Source organism: Bacidia gigantensis (assembly GCF_019456465.1).
Source record: "Bacidia gigantensis strain McMullin 20006 chromosome Unknown contig_295, whole genome shotgun sequence".
In the NCBI taxonomy this organism is placed as follows: Eukaryota; Fungi; Ascomycota; class Lecanoromycetes; order Lecanorales; family Ramalinaceae; genus Bacidia; species Bacidia gigantensis.
In genome coordinates, this window is record NW_025408608.1 from 1,406,406 (window position 1) to 1,426,430 (window position 20,025).

A 20,025-nucleotide genomic window follows, 5' to 3' on the forward strand; every position below is an offset into this window, starting at 1 on the left:
CTAGGCTTTTAAGGAACTCTTCATGGGATGCAGGGGGGGAACGTCAGGGGCATTGGGTCCAGTGTAAGGCTGCATCTGGAGGAAGTAGTAGGGTTCGTCCTCTAAGATATAGAGATCATGCTTCTGTGCCACACGGTATATCTCTTTGCGTCGCTTGAAAGATTGCGTCGCTGCTGTAGGATTTTGCCCCGACGGCACAGTGTACAGAAGCCCTGGCTTGGGTTTATTGTCGTGCACTGCTGGATCCCATTGGGATAAAATGGAATCGAGACTCGAAGGAAGCAGACCTTCAGTGTCCATGCCAACGCCTACCCACCTTGCGCCCAAGGGACGGCCGGTCTCAGCGGCGGAGGAGAATGTATAGGATTCGGTTAAGAGATAGTCGCCACGGTTGACAAACATGCGAAAGGCTAATTCAAGTGCACTTGTCGAGCCGACGGTCGTCGAGCATTGCCAGTCTTGATAGGGAGGACTGTGCACAATCTCCGTGTGCTCGGTAATGAACCTCAGTAATTGTGCTGAACCAGTGGCCTGGCCGTAGTTGAGGGCAACATGAAGGTCATATATACTTTTTTCCTCCGCAATGTCATGCTTCCCGGCTCTTTTGATGATACCGAAGGCTTTCGTCTCCTCCTCAGAGAAATGTGGCACTGATGGGACTTTGACTTCAATGTGCTCAATTGGAAAGTATTGACTTGATGGCAGACCCCCTCCCAGCGAGATCATTCCAGGGATCTTCAAATGTTGTGCTGCAGCTTTCAGTGAAGACGGTTTGCGTGACTTGCTCTCATCCGTCAATCGATGGTCCCACCGCTTTGACTTTGGCTTGCCATAACCCCGACTCTTGAACATGTCACTGCTCGTGAAGGCAGCTGTACCTGCAACGAGGGCAGGTGCCTTGGATCTTCGTGCAGCAACGCCATTGACACTGAGACGATCCGATTGGATCGTAGCTATCTGTGTGTCCGACGCAGGGGTGGAAAGGCGATCAATGTCTGTTGCTACGGGTGGCGTCATGCGTAGAGGCTATGCAGGATAATGCGAGGACAGGAACGCTGTCACCCGCCGCTTGAGAGGAGAGGCTCGTTAAATAGAAGAAAAAGATTGAAAATTTACTTCCACCTTGAAAGCTTTCTCTTGCCCGCTGCTCGTCATGCGTCATTCCTTATCTCATTTCAGTTATTCCCCAATTGCCGTGGATAGCCGTGCTGTACTGCGGAGCCGCTCCATGTTCCGCTTGATTGACGAGGGACGAGCAGACACTCATTCATTTCCAGCTTCTGCTATCGTGATATGAATTTGTGCAATGCTCCAGGACTATCTGGCGTGAGTGTGGTGGGGAAACTTCCGGTAGGTTGATAAAGCTGTTTGTTGGATGTTGGGGCAGTGAATCCATGAACCCAAGGATTTCAGGTCAATTACTCAATTGAACATTGCAACAATAGTCAGGCAATAGTTGGGGTTCGTTGGTATGGCTTGTTAATGCGTGAACATATCACTTGATGTTGAATTTCTAGCTGAGACAGATTGGGTATCCTACATGCTCTTCCAGTCCATGCTACACACTTTTGCATCTTGTCCAAAAGAACCTTTCGCACACATCCTGCTCTCCTTCATGCTTACGTGCCCGAGCACCTAGCCTCTCTATATTGCATCTCCCGTTTGAACTCCTTGCCCTGGATGTCAATGGAGGGTGCCGCCCAAACAAATCGCTTTTGTATCCGTTTGCATCCTTATATTGTACATTGATATAATTCACAGCCTGCTTTGCGGTTGCCTAGATTGTATTTTAGGACCCCTCATCACACCGAAATCCCCATTAGTGGACTCTGAAGTGTAGTGCGATGGTGCATCTGCAGCATAGGCATCACCAGATTGGCGATGTTAGCCTAGGCTGATTGAATGATTGAAAGGTAGAAGACAGGGCGCTATTCCTAATTTAGTAGTGTTCGCCGCCAACACCTCCATTTGTTGAGCCTGGAGGGTAGAATCCACCTTCTTGGTGAGATGCATCGAGGCCTTGGGGACTGAGTATTTGATCCACACCGCCCTCCTGGCCTTGGAAAGTACCCGTTGTGTTCTGACCACTGCTCGCTGAGGGCGGTTGACTGGCACCATATGAACTGCTTGGTCTCTGCTGGTTGCCTTGGTTGTCGCCCCGCTGCGATTGAGACTTTTTTTCCCAATCATTGATCAGTCTCAAGGTTTATTTCAGGCATTGAGATACAAGGAGGAAACACAGCGAGAGGCATGTGGGAAGCTTACCTCGCGATATTTGGAAAGATAGATTTTCAAGGCTTCGGCGTAATTTTCAAATCCAGTGGATGTCATAGCGAACAATATGTCTTCGCCATTAACTGTCTTTCTTTTCTCTTGTTGACATTTTTCTGATGCTAAGGGACATTAGTAAAGTAAAAAGGGTGATTCCAGCCCCAAATTCCTTTTCTGGCATACCTTCGCTAGTAATGAATGATATGAACTCGCTGACACACTCTTGCATGCATTCCTTGGCTTCTTTCGCAATTTTCGCATTGTCCGGTAGAGCTGTCTTCATGATACGTGCCACTGGAGCGAAATTCCGTATATTAGCATCAGGAACAGAACTATAAGGTCTTGATGTCCTCTGCGGTGGCGGCGGGGAAATTCGGGACATGTCGAGCACCCACTAAGGGAGGTGTGACCTTGACCATAGAGAATGAAGAAACGAATATGCTACCGCAGATCTTTAGGTTGGGGAAAAAGGAAGCCAGTGGATGTTGCGCATGCTAGGTCCCCTGCCACTCTCACAAGCGACAGGTTTTCCACCACTCCTTTGCTCTTAACATGCATCTGTCGCAAAACTTCCAATAACCGCTCAAAATTGGGACAAAGTCTTTCTTCTTTCATACAAGACGGACTGCCGCAAAGGGAAATTGACAATTAGGAGATTTTGCAGACCAACCATTTGCTATCGGTAGCCACCTATCCTGTTCCTTTACGTCGAAATCATATGTTTCGGGCGGTTGTGCCCCTTCTGCGCGGTCCATTTGATCTGAGTTGTCTGGTGTAGCGTCTCCTGCGCCCTCTCCATCTTTGGGAGGGGAATCAGACATAATGTATCCCTGGGCTGGGCCGAGTTCGACGCCCGAGTGTGACGGACCGTGAAGCAAAAGATGTGGCTGGTGGGTCAAGGAAGATACTGCAAGATTCAAGCTTCCGGGGATTAACTGCCTCACAGATTGCTCAGGGTCTCTGCGCGATGACGACCAAGGGTCGTGCTATTGAAGCTCCTGCTGCGCCAAATGTGCTAGTCCCATGTACGCCGAGATGTGAAGATGCTAAAGCGGGCCCTTGGGCGCGGTCTTTCACCTGCTCAGCGACTCGAACGCTCTAGATCCGATCGAGGAGGAAGGCAAGGTTGACCGAGAAGTGGCTTTGCGTCAGCAGTACGGAGTAGTACGGTGTCAAGGCTGATGCAGGAAGTCTTAGGTGTCAATGGTTCTGATCAAGGCATAAGCTCCCATTCGATGACACCACAGGCAGTGGCAAAGCAGACACCGGCGTACTGACCTAACGAAGCTACGAGTGAATGGTACAGAGCTCTAATTCAGGCGCAAATGGCGGTGGAGACAGCGTCCTGGGTCGAGATTGGGAGACAAAGCGCGCTGTCGGTGGGATTGAGTAGTAGTATGTTTCAACGGCAGACCAAAGACAGCGCGCCGTCGCGTGGAAGGGCCAGCTCTAGTCTCAAGAGCTATTTGGTCGCGGCAAACGCGTGTAGGATCGCCGTAGGTCTCAGAGAAGCTGCCTGGTTGGGCCAATGAATTTGGAGCCTGACCGTGGGTTGGTTGTGGTGGATGGAGGGACAACGACTCGAGAAATGGAAGCCACGGGAGAGGATGGCAAGTGTTGCGCTAGCGCCGAGGCTGAGGGTCGAAAAAGGCGGGCCATATGGGCCCCATATGCCCTTGTGAATCTTCTCGCCTTTGCCGCCCTTCCTCCCACCGTCCCACCACCCTGATTGACCGTAAACACGGCTATATTGGCAACTAACGCCTACCCTTTCCTTCGTGCCGTCACTATCAGCTTGGGGTGGAGGACCCCCGCCATTCTGGCCCTAAGGCACCATTGCTGGCTTGCTGCATGGTAGCCGAAAGGTCCCACATCCCACGCAGTCGTCCACTTCTAAATAAACCTACTACTGCATTCACGCGCCAGCAGCCATTGAACTCTGTTTACATCAAGCCTTGGGTACCAATACTCAAGAATGCGTTGTCATCATTCCAACCCGAGTCCAAGGCCAATGAAAGATACTTCTCAACTGTCTGGCGACGTACAGATCCTATATGGAAAAGTCTGGGCTGAAGGCCATGAGACTACAGCAATCCGACTGCTTCTCTTCCCTCGGGCCAACGGCGCATCTGCATACCGCAAACTCCTTTCGAAGTGACAAATCATCATCCTCGTAAATGACAGGATTGCGTGAGCCTCAAGCAGACCTGCACATTACCAACACCGTTGCAAATGATGATCCGACCTTGCACCTAAAGCGCCCCCTTTCACTCTTCGGCCTTCACCACACCGACTTTGCTCGAGCCCCTAGGATTGCGGCTCCAGATCAAGGTCGAATATCCGAACGGATACTTCGCGAATACTGTGGCCGCCCGAGTCGTTCGTTCTTCTGACGATTCGCCATGGTGTACATTCACGGTCGATTGACTTGACGTTGCCCCAGCCAGTCAAATGCCGATCGCAAGATCATCCTATGAGGATTGAGGATGTATCTAGGAAGCCTAGATCGGACATGTTAGGCGCGATCCAATAATTGCACATTCGCCATACCAAGCCGTGACAACGCACACACGGCCACGCCCGCTCCAGTTCTGCACGCTAACTCTATCCTAATCGACAAGGCTGTCCCATGGCTTCAGACAACAATCATGCCGCTTTCCCTATTGTTTCCCCCATGGTCTTGCATCCCAGGTAATTGAAACGGATGGCGACCTCAGGTATGCATGCAGGAAACCGTGAATCCGTGAGCGCCTAGCCACACCACTAGACGGTCATGTGCCATAATCCAGAATGCAGACGCGTCATAGGTATGTTTCTATTTGGATGTGGAAGACATCTTCGCTCGATCTTCGCCCTTCATTCCATGAGATGGTGAAGGGTTTCTAGCCTCCAACCAGCTCGGAATCCTCCGGATCCATATCACCGGTCTGTAGGAACAGCTCCTTCAATTGGCACTCATTTCACTGCTGTACGACTTGAATATTGTTCTTCTTCTGTGCAAGAGGGTCACATCAGTATAGCAAATAGCATGCACCTGTGATGTTCTACAGACCTTCCATTTCTCCATTTCATCTTGTTGCTTCTTGTATTGTTTTAATAATTCTTCGAGTACTTTCTTCAGACCTTCCGAGTTCGTTTCTAAAGCGGGCTTAACGTCCTTAACAGTCCTCTCCACCAAAACCCCATTAATCATTCGAAAACATTTTCGATCTGAGGGGAGGGGGTCTAAAGTTTCGAGGACTAGCCTGACAAAACATATGAGCGGTCAGCTGAAGGCTCAGCGAGCATCAACAGGAATTCTTTATGGTTGAATGATGGGTTCAAACAATCGGAAAGTGAAGGCCCAAAGATCTGTGTTCTGACATACTTATGTTCTTCTGCATCCTGCTCGATATCACCGATCTTCTGAGCAAGTTGCTGAAGGTTATTCTTGTAGTTAGTATATTGTTGCTGAAGATCTGTACAATCTAAGCCTCTTACAGCACAGTCAGAATCGCCAATCTCTTACCTTGCTGTCGTTTTAGATTGGCCTGATTTTGTGCCATGTCTATGTTAATGTTAAGGTGAACAGGTCCATTCGTAGATTCGATCATACCGTAACTTCCTAATACGCTAATCTACGGCAATCTATAGAAACTCTCCGTAACAACCACATGACCTTGAAACAATGCATTGCCACTTCTGTCTACACGTCAGCATGCATCCTCATCTCCATTCAAAAGACAACACAGGTATATAAGAATCGATAATACTAATGTCACTCGCTGCTCACAAGATCGTCCAGGATGCGCAGAGGTTATGGCCCTCCTCGATGAATGTCATGCCCAAGGTTACCTGCACAAATTGTTGGGAGGATGCAATGACGCGAAGACGGCTGTCAATAAATGCTTGAGGGTGGAGAGATTAGAGCGCACAGCACAAAATCGAGAGAAAGCTAAGGCAAAACGAAAGCAGATAGAAGAGGTCTGGAGGCAGATTGATGAGGAACGGTGACAAGAGTAACAATTGAAATGACATATGCGCACGAGCCTGAAAGGTGCATTTGGAATCATAGAGTATTGGCGAAAGGCATCGCGCGGCGCGAGAGAATGTCTGACGGCGAGTTGCACTAAAAGAACGACTGGGACGAGATGAGAAGGAGACATGTTTGATGAGCAAAACGTTGGCTCAAAACTAAGGATGTATATATGGGTATCTCGTCGCTTTTCAAATGAAAGAGGTCCTGTCACACCCATTATCATCACAAATTAGCGTCACTTCCCCCGATTATTGCTCGGGTACCGAAAACCTCTGCTTTCTTCGATCTATGTTTCCGTTTCCGTCTGCTCGAACCTGGCACTTCGCTTACGTCTCTTCCCCCATCGACAACTTCATCATTGACTTTCATAGCTAGCTCGACCCTGTCCCCAACAGGATGATCAATCCCCTTCGCGCTTTCCGTCTTCGCCTTCGCCTTCTTCATGCTCAATGGGTTCGGTCCTTTAGGCCCCTTCCTCTTCCTCTTCCTTAAATCTGTGTCCTCACCCTCATTCTCTTTCTCTTGCTCTTCCCCCTCTTCTGTCTTACTCTTGCCCTCGCCCTCGCCCGTCTCCTCTCGTTTTCTTTTCCCCAGTACTTCCTTCCTTCTCAGCCCTCCCCTTAACTTTTCCCTCTCCATCCCCGCCTTCACCCCCCCACTCGAATCACTCATCGGCTCCATAACCATGACACTTCTCTTAACATACACAATCGGTGTTCCCCTCACAGCTCTGCACCATCGCCTGAGCCCCTCATCTTGCACCGCAACCACATAGTTGAATTTATTCACAAGGTTCTTATCTGTATGCGCGCTCTTGGGATCTATCACGCTCTTCAGGCAGTCATCTTCTGAAAGAGGCTGCTCAAGGGTATGGTGGTTACAGCGGCGCCGTTCCATGGCCTTTGCGGCTGTAATGAGGGAGGCTTTATCTGGGTACGAGGGGTGGGATGGTGGAAGGGCATAGAGGTGGCGGATGGAGCATTGTGTTATCATGGGTTTTGTCTTACTGGAAAACGTGCGTTCGAGGGCGGCGGGGAGATTCATGGCGAAGCGAGAGGCGTCAAGGATCATCTGCGCGTCGACTGTGCGAGGATTTGTTAGCTACGTTACAGACGTGGTGGTCGGGACAGTCAGCCTACCCAGGACTTGGTAAGGCTCTCTGAAGCCGAAAATGAGGGCGTATTGCTTCATGAGCTTGCGATACTGCTTTGCTCGCTTCCCTCTCATCCTGATCTATCTTTGCGAATTAATAAGGTAGTCAAGGCTCGCCGAGAGTTGCTCGGGTGTGTGATAGGTAAAAATTGCGGAGGCGGGAGCTCCCGCCCGCCTGAGCAGGAAGAGAAAATTACAGCAACACCTATTCAATCTTCAACGTTCATGATATTATGTGACTTGGGAATACTCCCATTGATGCTCTGTATCTAATCTTGAGGCGCATAAGCCATTATCGTGTAAACACAAGAGCTGGGGGCATTTTTGTAGTGATCGCTCCAATTGATCTTATGGTTGCTGACGACGACAAAGCCAGCTTTCAGAAAAATGTGCTTTGCCCGTTCTGGCACTACTGTCACGATCCCAGCATCACATTCATCTGCAAAGCCACAGACAATCTTGATCAGCACCGTTCCAATGCCTCGCTTGGCATGCTCAGGGTGAACCACCACCGTATCAAGTAGGAGAACGTTTCGACCTTCTTCTTCCGGCCACGTAGAGAACATGTCGTCTAGGAAAGTCTGGGCCATTCTCTCATCTGGTGAGCCAAATAGATTCAGTGAAGCCGGCTCGAATCCATGTGCGGCTTGCAGGGTCCGAGTATGATTGAGTAGCAGTTTGAATATGTCTGACTGCCAATACTCTGGCAATTTTGCAGCTGTTGCACAGTCACCGGACTGGTTCAGTTCGTGAACAGCAACCCAACCCCAAATCTGCCCCTGCTCTGTCTGTGCGACGGCTACGTGATTGGGTTTGTCGCTGAGAACCAAAGAATTGCACATGTTTGTCGTTGCTTCATAACGAGCTAAACCTTGACCTGTGTGTGCTGTTATGAAGACGTCTACCATTTCCTTGGCGTAGCCAGGCTCGGCTGGCACAACATAATACCTTGTTGGCTCAATTGTCTTACTGCTTCGCAAGAAGCGCCAGACAACTTGACAAAGCCCGAACGCTGATGGCTTGTCTTGTTTCTCAAGAGTGTGCTTGGATGTTCTCGCTTCAGCAACGGAATGATCCCTTGCACTGGGCGCTATGTCCGTCCTACCTAGATCATGATCGCCGTCATTGACATGCATTGGAGTTGCAATCAGATTCGAACTTTCGCTTAATATTGCCTCCATATTGGGTGTCGTCGTTTGATCCAGGTCACATACGATTCCGAAGACCAGAAAAAGGTTGAAGTCTTTGTACCCATGCTGTGCCTGAAGGCGTCCAGGCATGACGGTGGTGCTTTGGATCTTTGCCAATGAAGTTTGGACGATTGACCAGCCTCAGCAGAGCACAAAAGATGGCAGATTTAATTCATTTGCCTTGTAGAGCCTGCACGGCAGACTTGTATGATGACGCTGCGACATTCATCTTAGCTAATTGCCATAGCTCAGCAGAAATACGCAGAAGCTACTTACTCTATTTTTTCCATCGGATACGTGTTCGTCCGATATGTTGAGCGACTTGGACATCATAGCTAGTGCTAGATGCACTTGAAAGGCGTCGAAAGCCATTTCACACCCAAAAAGAAAGCTTTGAAAATCGAATTCCGCTGATTTGACGTGTCTCCTTTTATCCATTGCCTCTTTTACGGCAAACGGCTGCGACGACACTAATGTCATCGAGCTTGCCTCCTTCCATCGCCAGGCCTTCTTCGACTGCTCGTTCCATGAACGGACTCTCCGCATAAGGATCTTCGGCAATCTTTCGTGTAGCTTTGACAAGCTCTTTGGCGACGAACAGCATACCGCCTTCAGCTCCACTAATACATTCAGTTTTGCCTATGTTGGATTGGTTCAAGTCCCATTGCTTCATGCTATCAATTACATTTTCTAAGATCTCATGTTGCCAGAGGTTATCGGCCACGCCATCAGACATTGCAAGGACGACATCGCCTTCCTCAATCTCCACTTTGTCAAGTGCAGCGTTTGCTTTCGGTGTGTCTGGGCTATTTGTTCCCAGTTGACGAGGGCAGTCGAACCAGTGCCATTGCTCGATGGTCTTAAAGATGATATCTCCGTCTTTGCCATCTTTTGGACGTAGTACAAGGCATTGCGAGTCGCCAAGATTCGTCACGTATAGCACGGGGGTATCAACGCCACCTTTCAGTTCGTGGTGGATCAATGCCGCACAGGCCGTAGTCGTGCCATTCCATTCATTTGGAGCAGATGTTGCGGCGAGCGTTTGTTCGTAGGCTCTTTGAAGGTAATTCACGGGATCGGGATCTGCGGCATGTGGCCCAGCGCTCGGCCTGGAGGTGCATCGCTCAACTTCGAGTGCCCAGAAATGAAGGATCAGCCGCGACCACAGCGCAGCATGGCCTTTCTCGCGAGATGCCCATGCGCCGACGCCATCATTCGCCCCTATGAAGTGCTCATTGACCAATACAGCATCATCCCCATTGGTGATGCCTCTGATCATTTCCCCGTTTACATATGGCCGTCTGTCTCGACTCCTGTTGTGTGTACTCAACGCATCAGAGAAGGAGCCTGATGGAGGAGAACTGAAAGGCGGCGGGAAAGGGCGTGATGGTCGCTTAGCAAAGAGAGCATAGCCTGTATCGAAGTAAAACGGGGACTTTGCATTTGACTGAAGGGAAGCCTCTGGCGCAGGAGTTGCGATGCCCGTGACAGGAGCAGCTGCCGAGGAGCGATGTCGTCGAAGGGCAATACTAGATATCCAATGTCGAAGCGGTGCTCTTCGTGGTAAGAGCATCGACGCAAGCCCGGTTCGGAGGAGTGACATCCCAGCTAAAGCCACTGAGTGGGCAATTTTGCATGTTCGGGTGGCCTTCGAGGGAGTTCTATGCGCGATGGTAACATATCGATGGCACTGTTGGCTTCCATGAACGAGCCAGGCACACCCGCTGTGGTTCAGGGGGTGGGAATGGGTGATGAATGACTGTCAGGAGGAACGTATGAGCTAAGATTGAAAGTCTAAATACTCCGCGTTTTCATCAAATGGAATGACGCGCTTCGCCGCCAAGACCCCGTTTGCTTGAGCCTCCAAAGTCTTTTACTAATTAATACTACTACTACTAGGCATGAAGCTGTTCTTCACCCATCGCGCTACTTGATCAAGCATGCCGACCGAGCGCGAATTAGCTATATCGCCAATCGTTCCGGAATCGGTACAGCACAACACAAAGGTATTTGAAATCCGTCTACTGCAACATCCTTGCTCTAATGTAGCCTTCCTCCAGGTCGTCTCCAATATCCGCACCTTGACTGCATCCCTTTTCGGTATCGCATCTGGCATTCTCGGCCTAGAATCGTACAACGGATTTCTCTTTTACGTCCTTGGGACCTTCTTCGTCTCCTGCTTGATCTACTTCTTGTTAGCGGAAGGGGACAGCGACAAATTCTTCCAGAATGTCTGGTCAGAACTGTGGGCGGGCGACGTACTGGGCGGCGGGTTGAGTTTTGTATTGACCTGGACTCTTTTCTATGGCTTATGCAGTGCTTGATCACATTCCACAAGTCTGAAGTCTACTACAATGACTTCTCAATGGCACACGGACGAGGCGAAATGTACGGTGCACCAAACCTCATCTGCGAGGTAGGCGCCATTACATAGATACGGGCATCACAGCATGTGCGGGGGTTACAAGGAGGTGCACGTACAATTCGAGAAGTGATGAAGAGGATGAACATACGCAATTTGAATGGCCAAGGTAAAATCTTTGCCTGGTCATGGACAGATTGTACCCGGAGAACGTGAAGCAAAATTAGAGGGAACTATGATTGTTTTTGGGCCGCTCTAGGCAACATCCACAAAGCCTCGTTTCTTCTTGCTTTTCGACAGATCTGGCTCCTCAAACAATGTTTCGTCGATGAAGTCATTCCTCCCAGTCTCTCTTATACTTCTGCCAACAAAACGCAGAGCCGCAAGATTGAAGCCCATCTCATCCTTCTGGCTTTCAAGAGCTTTCCTAATTTTCTCTCTAATGTTGTCTAACAAACTTCTCATCTGCTTGCTAGCTACGATCTGTTTATGATGCGTTCTTAGCATGAAGGAGAGAATCCGGCAGGTAAGAGGCATATTCCATTGCCTATCCGCCCAAATCTGCAAGAAAACCAGCAGAGAAGAGATCTTATCGAAAGAAAGGACGAGGAGAGCATCTTGGAGAGCGCTGGCCTGGATCTTTTGGACGGTGTTGAGTAAATGCATCTCCGCCGAGACGTTGTGGTATGCGAGATAAATGGGGTCTCGCTGCGGCGGAGCGAGGCCAGGTTGCGTACCTTTGGCCGTGTGATAGTCTTGCATTATTCTCAGGTCTTCAATCCCAACCTCAAGAGCTTCTGCTATTTTCTCCCCGGCCATGAGCGTGTCAATCGTTTGCTTACCGGCAGCTACAGCTTCCGGCCTCTCTTCACTGGTCTCCTCCTCTTTCTCGAGTGAAGTGGTTAGGGTGCTTTCGTAAAGCTCCTCTAGCTCCTTTTCTCGCTCTTCCTCTAAGAAGACCTGTTCATCTGTCTGGTTCCAGACCCTAATACTTTTGTCGTGACTTGCACTGACAAGAAAAGCGCCCGTGTGGCTGACTGCCATTGCCCAGATCTCGCCATGATGTCCATCTAACTTTTGTATTTGCTCAAATTTGTCTCCGTCCCAGTATTTGATACGTTTGTCTTTACTAGCACTGAAGAAATGATGGCCATTGCCATCGTTATTGTGTGGAACAAACGTTACTTGCAAAATACTATCCTGATGGGCAAAGAAGGCTTTGTGGCAATCACCGAAATCAAGACCCCAGAGTCTCACATTCTTATCCGCCGAACACGTCACTATCAATTTACTGTCAAACGAGATGTCCATGTTTAAAACAGGTAGCTTATGCCCATAGAGGTTGAGAAAGAGCTTAAGAGAATCGGTAAAGAAGATCTTGACCGTATTGTCAAGCAATGCTAAGGCCACGAGACGGGCATCTGGAGAGTAACGAATACTGAGGACATCGTCGGTAACTTTCAACGTCCTTATATGGATGAGTTTAAATTTAGGGGTGCTTCTCCTCGTCCCTGGGATCTCCTCTTGAACCACTTCAAAATTGTAGAATTTGGCCGACTTGTCAGCGCTACCTGTAGCGAGGGACCTTCCGTCAGGATGAACGTGCATTGTCCATATTGGTCCATCATGCGCTTTGACAGTATCTAGCAGCGAGGACGAAGCTATGTCGAACATTTCAAGCTCCCCATCTCGATTTCCAACAACCACTATTTTGTCCCCAGGCAAAAATGCCGTACATAACGCGTACCCGCAGTCTAGCGTACGGATGCAGTTGTTCGTTCTCAAGTTCCACACTTTAAGGGCACCGTTACTTGCAGACGCAAGCATTCGATCATCAGAGCTTGTAGCCAACGCGCGAACGTCAGTACGATGTCCAGGTATGTCGATTGCTAGAGTCCGATCATAATTGGGTGCCTCACTCGACTTTGTGGACTTTTCAGGAGATGTGATCGGGATAGTCCAGACTTCGAGCTGATTGTTAATTTCAGCAGTAAGAAATTGCAGATGCTTATGCGATTTCTGGTTTGCCCAACAAACTGATCGAACTTTTCCTCCTGTTCGCACAATGACATAAGGAACAATGACATCCTGAACTTCCGCCTGAGCGATTTCATCAATAGACTCAATCTTGTCGTTTTGGTCCCCAACGTGAGCATTTTCATTAGAAAGTGCAAGCTTTTCTCGCCGTCTCTTTCGCTTTCGCAGAAGAACCTTTCGAATCTCGTCCCCAGATCTGATTCTCCACACCTCTACAGCCTTTTCTGCTCCATGACCAATCACAAAGCGTCCGTTGGCATGGAAATGAATACCTGTCGTACGGTCCTTTCCTTGGCGGTAGAATACTCCTCGTTCTCGGAGATACTGCTTCGTTGTGGTCTCAGACGCATCATTTGAGCTCTTGCTCAAGCCTTCCAGATCGATCGACCAAGTCCTGAGCTCACCTTCGTTCCCAGCCGTTATTAATCCAGAATCATCAGGAGAGACACCCATTGCCCAACATTCTCCATGTGATTGCGCAACGTGAGTCTCTATGCAATGTTGCGCGTTGATATCCCACAATTTGAGCAATGCATCTTTTCCCGTTGAGAGCAGAAAGGTCGTTGAACTTTGGTGAGATGCGCTACTTATGTCTATTGCGATTTCACTGTTTAGTCCATGGCCATTTGTCAGAGGCCGAGAATCGACATTGAGGAAGTGAAGACCTGTTATCTGGTCCGTGTGGCCTCGAAGCTTGAACAGCCCGACTTCGGCAACGAGGTCCCAAATAACAATATCGGTGTCCTTTGACCCACTTGCAAGTCTCACGCCGTCAACATCAAATTGTAACGTCGATATGGCTGATTTATGTCCGTTGAAGTTTATGACAATACTTGCTGTTCGGGAGTCCCACAGTCTGACACTGCCATCGGTGTACCTAGAGATGTAAGAATCTGTATAGCGTAACTATGTTACATCCTCATCGTGAACATACCCCACGGCGAAAAGATCTGGATCAGTTTTGCTACGAGTGATGGCAGTGACCGTAGCGCTACATGCTGGATCCTTCCAACGGCTAATCAACTCTCCTTTCTTCAAGTGCCAACATAATACTTCCTCATCAGCGCCAACTATCGCTCTCCCTCCACCCGAGATACGGGAGGCGGCGTTAGCATCTTCATCCGGGCACCAGACTACATTTGCAGAAGCAGATACAACAAGCCCAAAGGTTTTTGAGTGCTCAAACTTCCTAATCAAGGTCAATTGCAAAGCTTGCTGCTAATCGGACTATCGCACGCACTCACAAGTAGGATTTCACCATACCTTGGTAGTAGTTGTGAAGGAGAGCGGATTTGTGTATAAAATTTCAGTATGCCTTGTATGCACATCCGGATCACTAAGCCGACCCTAGCCGCTAGGAGTCTTGCATGGGTAATTTGCCCTTCCCCAACCTACACTCACAGCAATTCGTTGGCAACGCAGCATGTCAGCCAGGCAGGCTGTAACAATCACTACAGCAACGACTGATCAAGACATGATTGATGCGAAAAGCCTGTTTGCTGCGTATGCCAAGTGGCTTAATGTTGACCTAAGTTTTCAAGACTTCTCCTCAGAACTTGAATCCCTACCAGGCAAATATTCACGTCCTGCTGGAGGTCTACTGCTGGCCAGAGACTGTGATGGAGCTGCGATTGGGTGCGCAGCATATCGCTCGTTAGGTTTGGAAGGTCATTTTTGTGAGATGAAACGGCTTTACGTCCTACCAAGGGGTCGAAAGCATGGTCTTGGGAAGCGGCTCGTCACTGAAATACTCGACTCGGCAACAAAAGCTGGATACTACGGGATTAGACTTGACACCCTTAATCATATGACAGATGCTATTGCTCTGTATGAAAAATTTGGCTTCGAAAGGATTGATGCCTACTATCCAACCCCTCTCCCAGAGACAGTGTTCTTGGCTAAACACCTTCGATAATATTTCAAAACTTCGTATCAGCTAATTCTTCTTAACGTACGAGACAGGTGACGACTAGTCTCAGTCCTCCGCTGAGTGTGGGAGCCTAGCGTTTTCATAACGCTAATATCATACTGCGACCTGCTCAACTTCTCAACCTTTGCGGTCTGGAAGTCTTAAAAACGAGCAGTAGTAGGTCGAATATCCGATACAGTGTAGCGAGTTGACTCACCTTGCCATTGCGAAGGCTTGTTTTGATCGCACGACGTGTCTGAAACGTACGAGAGGTATATAATGTGTTCATGAATGGTCATGAAGCCAGTAAGGACTATCACCTCAGACCGACATTTTCTGCAAATTTCATGTTTAAGATTTTCAAAGAAATACCAAGTTGAGAAATCTTTTTCTCTTTTGTTATGCTTAGATGTTAGCACTTGCGATTCCCTCCGCACAACAATGTATCTTGTTCGATGATGCATTTGCAGCCTTCTCTTTTTTATCATTACTGCTGAACCTAACATAGCGCTGTACGATTCTGCTCGGCTGGATTTGATAAAAAAACTATGGGGCTGGGGGTGTTCTCTCTAATCGATGCAGCAACGGTTTGAGCTTGAATAATTGCCGAAGCTGCCGTTGCCGGCTTAGGATGCCTGAACCCAAATTCATTTAGGGTTGACTTACCCCCGGCACCCCCCGCATTCGGGCCTGACGTACCTTAGAGTTTGACAGCTTGCGAGTCTCGCGGGTAGGGACTGGATACGAGTACGTCCCATACGCCGGTTTAGGAATCGACATATCGGATGCCATCAACAAAAAACCTGTCAGGGGAAGTCAGATGCTCTATAAAAGGATCACGAAGTCGGAATTTTTCTTGCAGTCTCGAGATTGAGTGTCCATGCTTTCTTTCCTGGAATTTGAACGTGGCCAAAGTTGGATACCATTGGTTGATCGAACGAGAAAAGTCTTTGGATCCCATGCTTGAAGCGGGTCCAAAGTACCCTGACTGACTTCGACCGCACGCCGCACCGATACTATCCCATAGTCTGGCGTGGTGTCTATTTCCTCAAGCCCTAAGCGACCAGCCGGATACGTCCCAAAAATCACCTAAGAAGGGCTCCCCGGAATAGAACTTGGCCTCGGAGGGCTGCCAAAGCCGCCTGTAAAAAAACAGACACCATTTCCGCCAGTTTACTTTATGGGATAATGGCCTCCACGCCAAAAATCGCTATTGTTGGCGCCGGACCCGCTGGTCTCACGCTCGCGCGTCTTTTATATGTTTCGGAAGCGAAGTTTGATGTGACACTCTACGAGCTTGATGCTTCTCCGATAGCCCGCCCAGATCAAGGTGGCACTCTCGACTTACATGCTGATACTGGACTTGCTGCACTACGAAAATGCGGCCTCTGGAAACTGCTCGTAGGCTGCTTAAGATACGATGGCCAGGAAATGATCATTGCCGACAAGAATGCGACGCAATTGGTACATATGGGAGGTGGGAAACAGAACACTGGAGTGTTTGATCGCCCGGAGATCGATCGCGAAAGATTGAAGGAGATCTTGCTTGAGAGTGTGCCTAAGGAATCCGTGAGATGGGGGCGTCATTTGAGGGAGGTGGCTGAAGATGGGAAGCTGATATTCGATGGAAGCGAGGAGGCGGAGGGCCCGTTTGATTTGATCGTAGGGGCAGATGGTGCGTTCAGTAAGGTCAGGGCAAGGCTGCATGGGCTTAAGCCAACTTATTCTGGTATAAGTGGTTTTGAGATGGAAATCCCAGAGCCCGCAAAGACGTGTCCGCATGTCAACAAGATGGTGGGTCGCGGTGCACTCTTCGCTATGGGTGATTGTCGTGCCGTGGGTGGCCAGAGAATGGGCAATGACAGTATCAAAATCCGGAGTTGGTTTCAATGTCCCAAAGGCGAGGCACAGGAAACCTTAAAAAAGTATGGCAAGAAGGGAACGGTAGAGAAGATTTTGGAAAGGCATGCAGATTGGGCGCCAGAGTTGACTGAGCTCTTCCGACAGGGTGATTCGGATAAATTAAGGCAATGGACTCTGTATGAATTGCCAGTTGGCTGCAAGTGGGAGCACAAGAAGGGCTTCACGCTCATTGGAGACGCGGCTACACTTACCACGCCATTTGGTGGAGAAGGTGTCAATAAGGCAATGAAAGATACTCTCGAATTGGCAGAGCAGCTCGAGAAAAGCCAGGATCCAAATAACAACCTCACGCTGGACCAGGCCGTCCAGCTTTTTGAACAAATGATGTTCCCCAGGGCTGAAAAGACCCAAGCAATGATCATGAGCAACAAGCAACATATGTTCCATCCGGACGCCCCAATTGGCGTTATGACTGGAATGATGAAGATCATGGCAAACGATAGCTCTTCGATCTTCGTGAAGCTGTTAGGAACCGCACCGGTCATTTTCGTAGTCTACAGCTATTTTTGGATACTCCAGCAGCTCGGCTGGGCTGTACGCAGATTTTGGAGGAGAACATAGTACTGATTCTTGTGATCTGGCCGGAGCCTGGAAAGTGATTAGGCGTGGGCGTTCAAAAGGTTGGAAAGCATGTGTTCCACTCATTGTAATGTACAATCGGCCCGTTCTAATCAAAACGATATTCGAGTAAAATTGTCTGAGAATAGAAAATTCTGGTACATTCTAGAGCAACTATTGCGTAGCACTGTGGTCATTTTCGGTTCTTCTTGCCAAGCTTCAAATTCGTTGTAGATCGCGCGAAAGCACCATTCTCAATTCAAGTAAAGCCATGCACCACGAATTCATGCTTACGATCAAAAATTGCTGAATCCGAAAAATGCTGCTTCTCGACTACCAGAATGTCTTGATACAATCCCTCCTGACCGAAAGATTCTCAGGGCAGGTACCCCTCCTTCATCATTGCAGGCAATCACCAACGGTGAAACAGAGCCCCTCCAGTCGCAATCGATCAAGTGGTATCAGACTTTGATAATGTCGCTTTTCATGTGTCTACCCCCGACTCCAAAAGCAAGATCCTCATCTCCATCTCCGTAAAATGCTTCCGCGAACTCCTTCACTATGGGGCCCAAGAGGTGCTCGAGAGAGAGTACGGCTCTTACATTGTCGCTCCAGAGGCCGGATACGACTTTTCCATTCTTATAGATTTAGAGAATCTTCCATCGGACGCTGAAGCGAGAGAAGACCTCGTCCGCCGGGTCTCCCTGCTCAAACGCAACGCTATGGCTGCACCGTTTGAAAGGGCGTTTGATGACTTCGGAAAACGACAAGAGGAAGCGTCAAAGTTCACGCGAGAATCGGCACCAGAAGGTGTACGTGAGGGTGGTGAGGTCATGGCCATCCACTATCGAGACGAAGAGGCGATCTATATCAAGGCAAGCCATGACAGAGTTACGGTCATTTTCAGCACCATCTTCAGGGAAGAGACAGACCGGATATTTGGGAAAGTTTTCCTACAAGAATTCGTTGACGCAAGAAGAAGAGCAATACAGAACGCGCCGCAAGTTTTGTTTCGGAATGAGCCTCCGCTCGAACTACAAGGGGTCCCAGGTCTACCAAGCAGTAAGACTGGGGAGGTAGGATACGTGACGTTTGGTAAGATCCAGCTTCTTTGTTCACTCTGGGCTATGGTTAATTGAGGAAGTCTTGTTCCCGCGACATCTCACACCGCAACGAAGGCAAGAAAGCATCTCGCATGTTCAGACGTTCCGAGACTACTTTCATTATCATATCAAAGCGTCGAAAGTATGTACACCGCATGGCATGAAGTGCAGGCATAATTGACGTACCCAGGCTTACATTCATTCTCGAATGCGACGGCGCACTGCGGACTTCTTGCAAGTGCTCAACAGAGCGAGACCTGAAAATGAGGAGAAGGAACGAAAAACAGCCAGTGGCAGAACGTTCAAGTTTCAGGGTTAGCACGGCCTGTGAATTAGAAATGCATTTATAGTCGCGCTGTAGAGCGTATGGACACAACACGGACTCTCTCAGATACTCAGCTCATCTCCCGTTCACTTCTTCGCCACGCCTCTATTCCCCTTTTCCTTTCAGCCGGTTTTTGTAATCCCGTGGACTTTCAAAATCCTTCATGTCTCCACTCCATATCCCTTTCTTCTTTGCCTTCGCCCGCTGCTCTGCTTTCCTGTACATGTCTTCGAAAGCCCCAAACTCAGCACCAGTCTTCGCATCATAAATAGTAGCGAGGCCTCTATTGAGCATCTGCAGTCCGACATCACGCCTCAAGCACCATCTCCAGACGTACACCGTTGCCACAGCGCGGTCATATAGGTCCTTCTTATAGACGTAAGCTCTTACACGCCGATGCAGGATATATTGTTTCAGCCAATCGATCGCTTCTCTGCCTCCAGGTTGCTCTGGTTTCCCAAAATGTGCCATTTCCGGAGCATCTATGCCTGCAAATCTTACGTGAACTGTTCGATCCTTTAATTCGCGTCCCTTCTTCGGCACCTGTCTCCACGGCAGCCAGCCCCATCCAGCTAGTCGGCCTCCCGGGGTATGATAAAGATGGAAATTATCGCCATCGCCTACACGCGTGACATATCCGAGTAGACTGCGCCGCCGCCAATCACTGTCGCGAATAAGGGAAGCCTGGGGTATCCGGCGCAGGAACTTCCAGTAGACAGCGAATGAACCCAGAGTGACTGTTGTCAGCACACCGGCGGCGATGAGATTGAATGGGTCAGAAAAGTGTCGTTTGATCTTGCCGGTAGGCACATCTCGTTTTACCACTTCGGCTGCTTCTTCTCCTAGGAAAGTCGAGTCCTTTCCAGCGAAGGAAGGCTTGTCGTCAAGCTTGGCTATTCTCTTACTCTCTGCAGTGCTGCCACTCTTTGATGTAGTAGCAGATGAGCTCCAAAGCCATTCGTACCATGGCATCCTCACATGGCGCGCAACATGGGAGCAACTCTTCTGCTCCAGGAAGTCAAGGAGAGCTCGCTTAAAGTTGCCGCAGCCTTTTCTTGGCTCGGATACTCGAAGAATCATGGGATGCCGTCTTCCACCATCATTCAAATCTACTGTCGCCAGCCTCGATAACGCTATCACAGCAACCTATGTGTTCTCAGTGAAGGGATTGTTGGTT

The 20,025-nt window shown here is 49.1% G+C and overlaps 9 protein-coding genes across 9 annotated transcripts; 1 reads left to right on the forward strand and 8 right to left on the reverse strand.

Moving 5' to 3' along the window:
• Positions 1-1,017, reverse strand: KY384_008456 (uncharacterized protein; the record flags this gene model as incomplete). Its single annotated transcript, XM_044816945.1, has 1 exon — positions 1-1,017. One exon carries the CDS (start codon positions 1,015-1,017, stop codon positions 1-3), a length of 1,017 nt encoding a protein of 338 aa, XP_044666310.1.
• A 922-nt stretch (positions 1,018-1,939) lies between these two features.
• On the reverse strand, positions 1,940-2,653 carry KY384_008457 (uncharacterized protein; the record flags this gene model as incomplete). Its single annotated transcript, XM_044816946.1, has 3 exons — positions 1,940-2,173; positions 2,266-2,393; positions 2,455-2,653. 3 exons carry the CDS (start codon positions 2,651-2,653, stop codon positions 1,940-1,942), a joined length of 561 nt encoding a protein of 186 aa, XP_044666311.1.
• A 229-nt stretch (positions 2,654-2,882) lies between these two features.
• Positions 2,883-5,816, reverse strand: KY384_008458 (uncharacterized protein; the record flags this gene model as incomplete). The annotated part of the gene is made up of 4 exons (XM_044816947.1): positions 2,883-3,158; positions 5,324-5,516; positions 5,639-5,729; positions 5,780-5,816. 4 exons carry the CDS (start codon positions 5,814-5,816, stop codon positions 2,883-2,885), a joined length of 597 nt encoding a protein of 198 aa, XP_044666312.1.
• A 759-nt stretch (positions 5,817-6,575) lies between these two features.
• Positions 6,576-7,480, reverse strand: KY384_008459 (uncharacterized protein; the record flags this gene model as incomplete). Its single annotated transcript, XM_044816948.1, has 3 exons — positions 6,576-6,593; positions 6,620-7,371; positions 7,429-7,480. 3 exons carry the CDS (start codon positions 7,478-7,480, stop codon positions 6,576-6,578), a joined length of 822 nt encoding a protein of 273 aa, XP_044666313.1.
• A 230-nt stretch (positions 7,481-7,710) lies between these two features.
• Positions 7,711-8,721, reverse strand: KY384_008460 (uncharacterized protein; the record flags this gene model as incomplete). The annotated part of the gene is made up of 1 exon (XM_044816949.1): positions 7,711-8,721. One exon carries the CDS (start codon positions 8,719-8,721, stop codon positions 7,711-7,713), a length of 1,011 nt encoding a protein of 336 aa, XP_044666314.1.
• Positions 8,722-9,061: 340 nt separating this feature from the next.
• On the reverse strand, positions 9,062-10,234 carry KY384_008461 (uncharacterized protein; the record flags this gene model as incomplete). Its single annotated transcript, XM_044816950.1, has 1 exon — positions 9,062-10,234. The coding sequence occupies one exon, from the start codon at positions 10,232-10,234 to the stop codon at positions 9,062-9,064; it is 1,173 nt and encodes a 390-aa protein (XP_044666315.1).
• Positions 10,235-11,248: 1,014 nt separating this feature from the next.
• On the reverse strand, positions 11,249-14,291 carry KY384_008462 (uncharacterized protein; the record flags this gene model as incomplete). The annotated part of the gene is made up of 3 exons (XM_044816951.1): positions 11,249-13,907; positions 13,965-14,219; positions 14,275-14,291. The coding sequence occupies 3 exons, from the start codon at positions 14,289-14,291 to the stop codon at positions 11,249-11,251; spliced, it is 2,931 nt and encodes a 976-aa protein (XP_044666316.1).
• Positions 14,292-16,127: 1,836 nt separating this feature from the next.
• Positions 16,128-18,842, forward strand: KY384_008463 (uncharacterized protein; the record flags this gene model as incomplete). Its single annotated transcript, XM_044816952.1, has 4 exons — positions 16,128-17,326; positions 17,851-18,515; positions 18,565-18,665; positions 18,714-18,842. 4 exons carry the CDS (start codon positions 16,128-16,130, stop codon positions 18,840-18,842), a joined length of 2,094 nt encoding a protein of 697 aa, XP_044666317.1.
• Positions 18,843-18,953: 111 nt separating this feature from the next.
• On the reverse strand, positions 18,954-19,928 carry KY384_008464 (uncharacterized protein; the record flags this gene model as incomplete). The annotated part of the gene is made up of 1 exon (XM_044816953.1): positions 18,954-19,928. One exon carries the CDS (start codon positions 19,926-19,928, stop codon positions 18,954-18,956), a length of 975 nt encoding a protein of 324 aa, XP_044666318.1.
• Between the last annotated feature and the right edge of the window lie 97 nt (positions 19,929-20,025).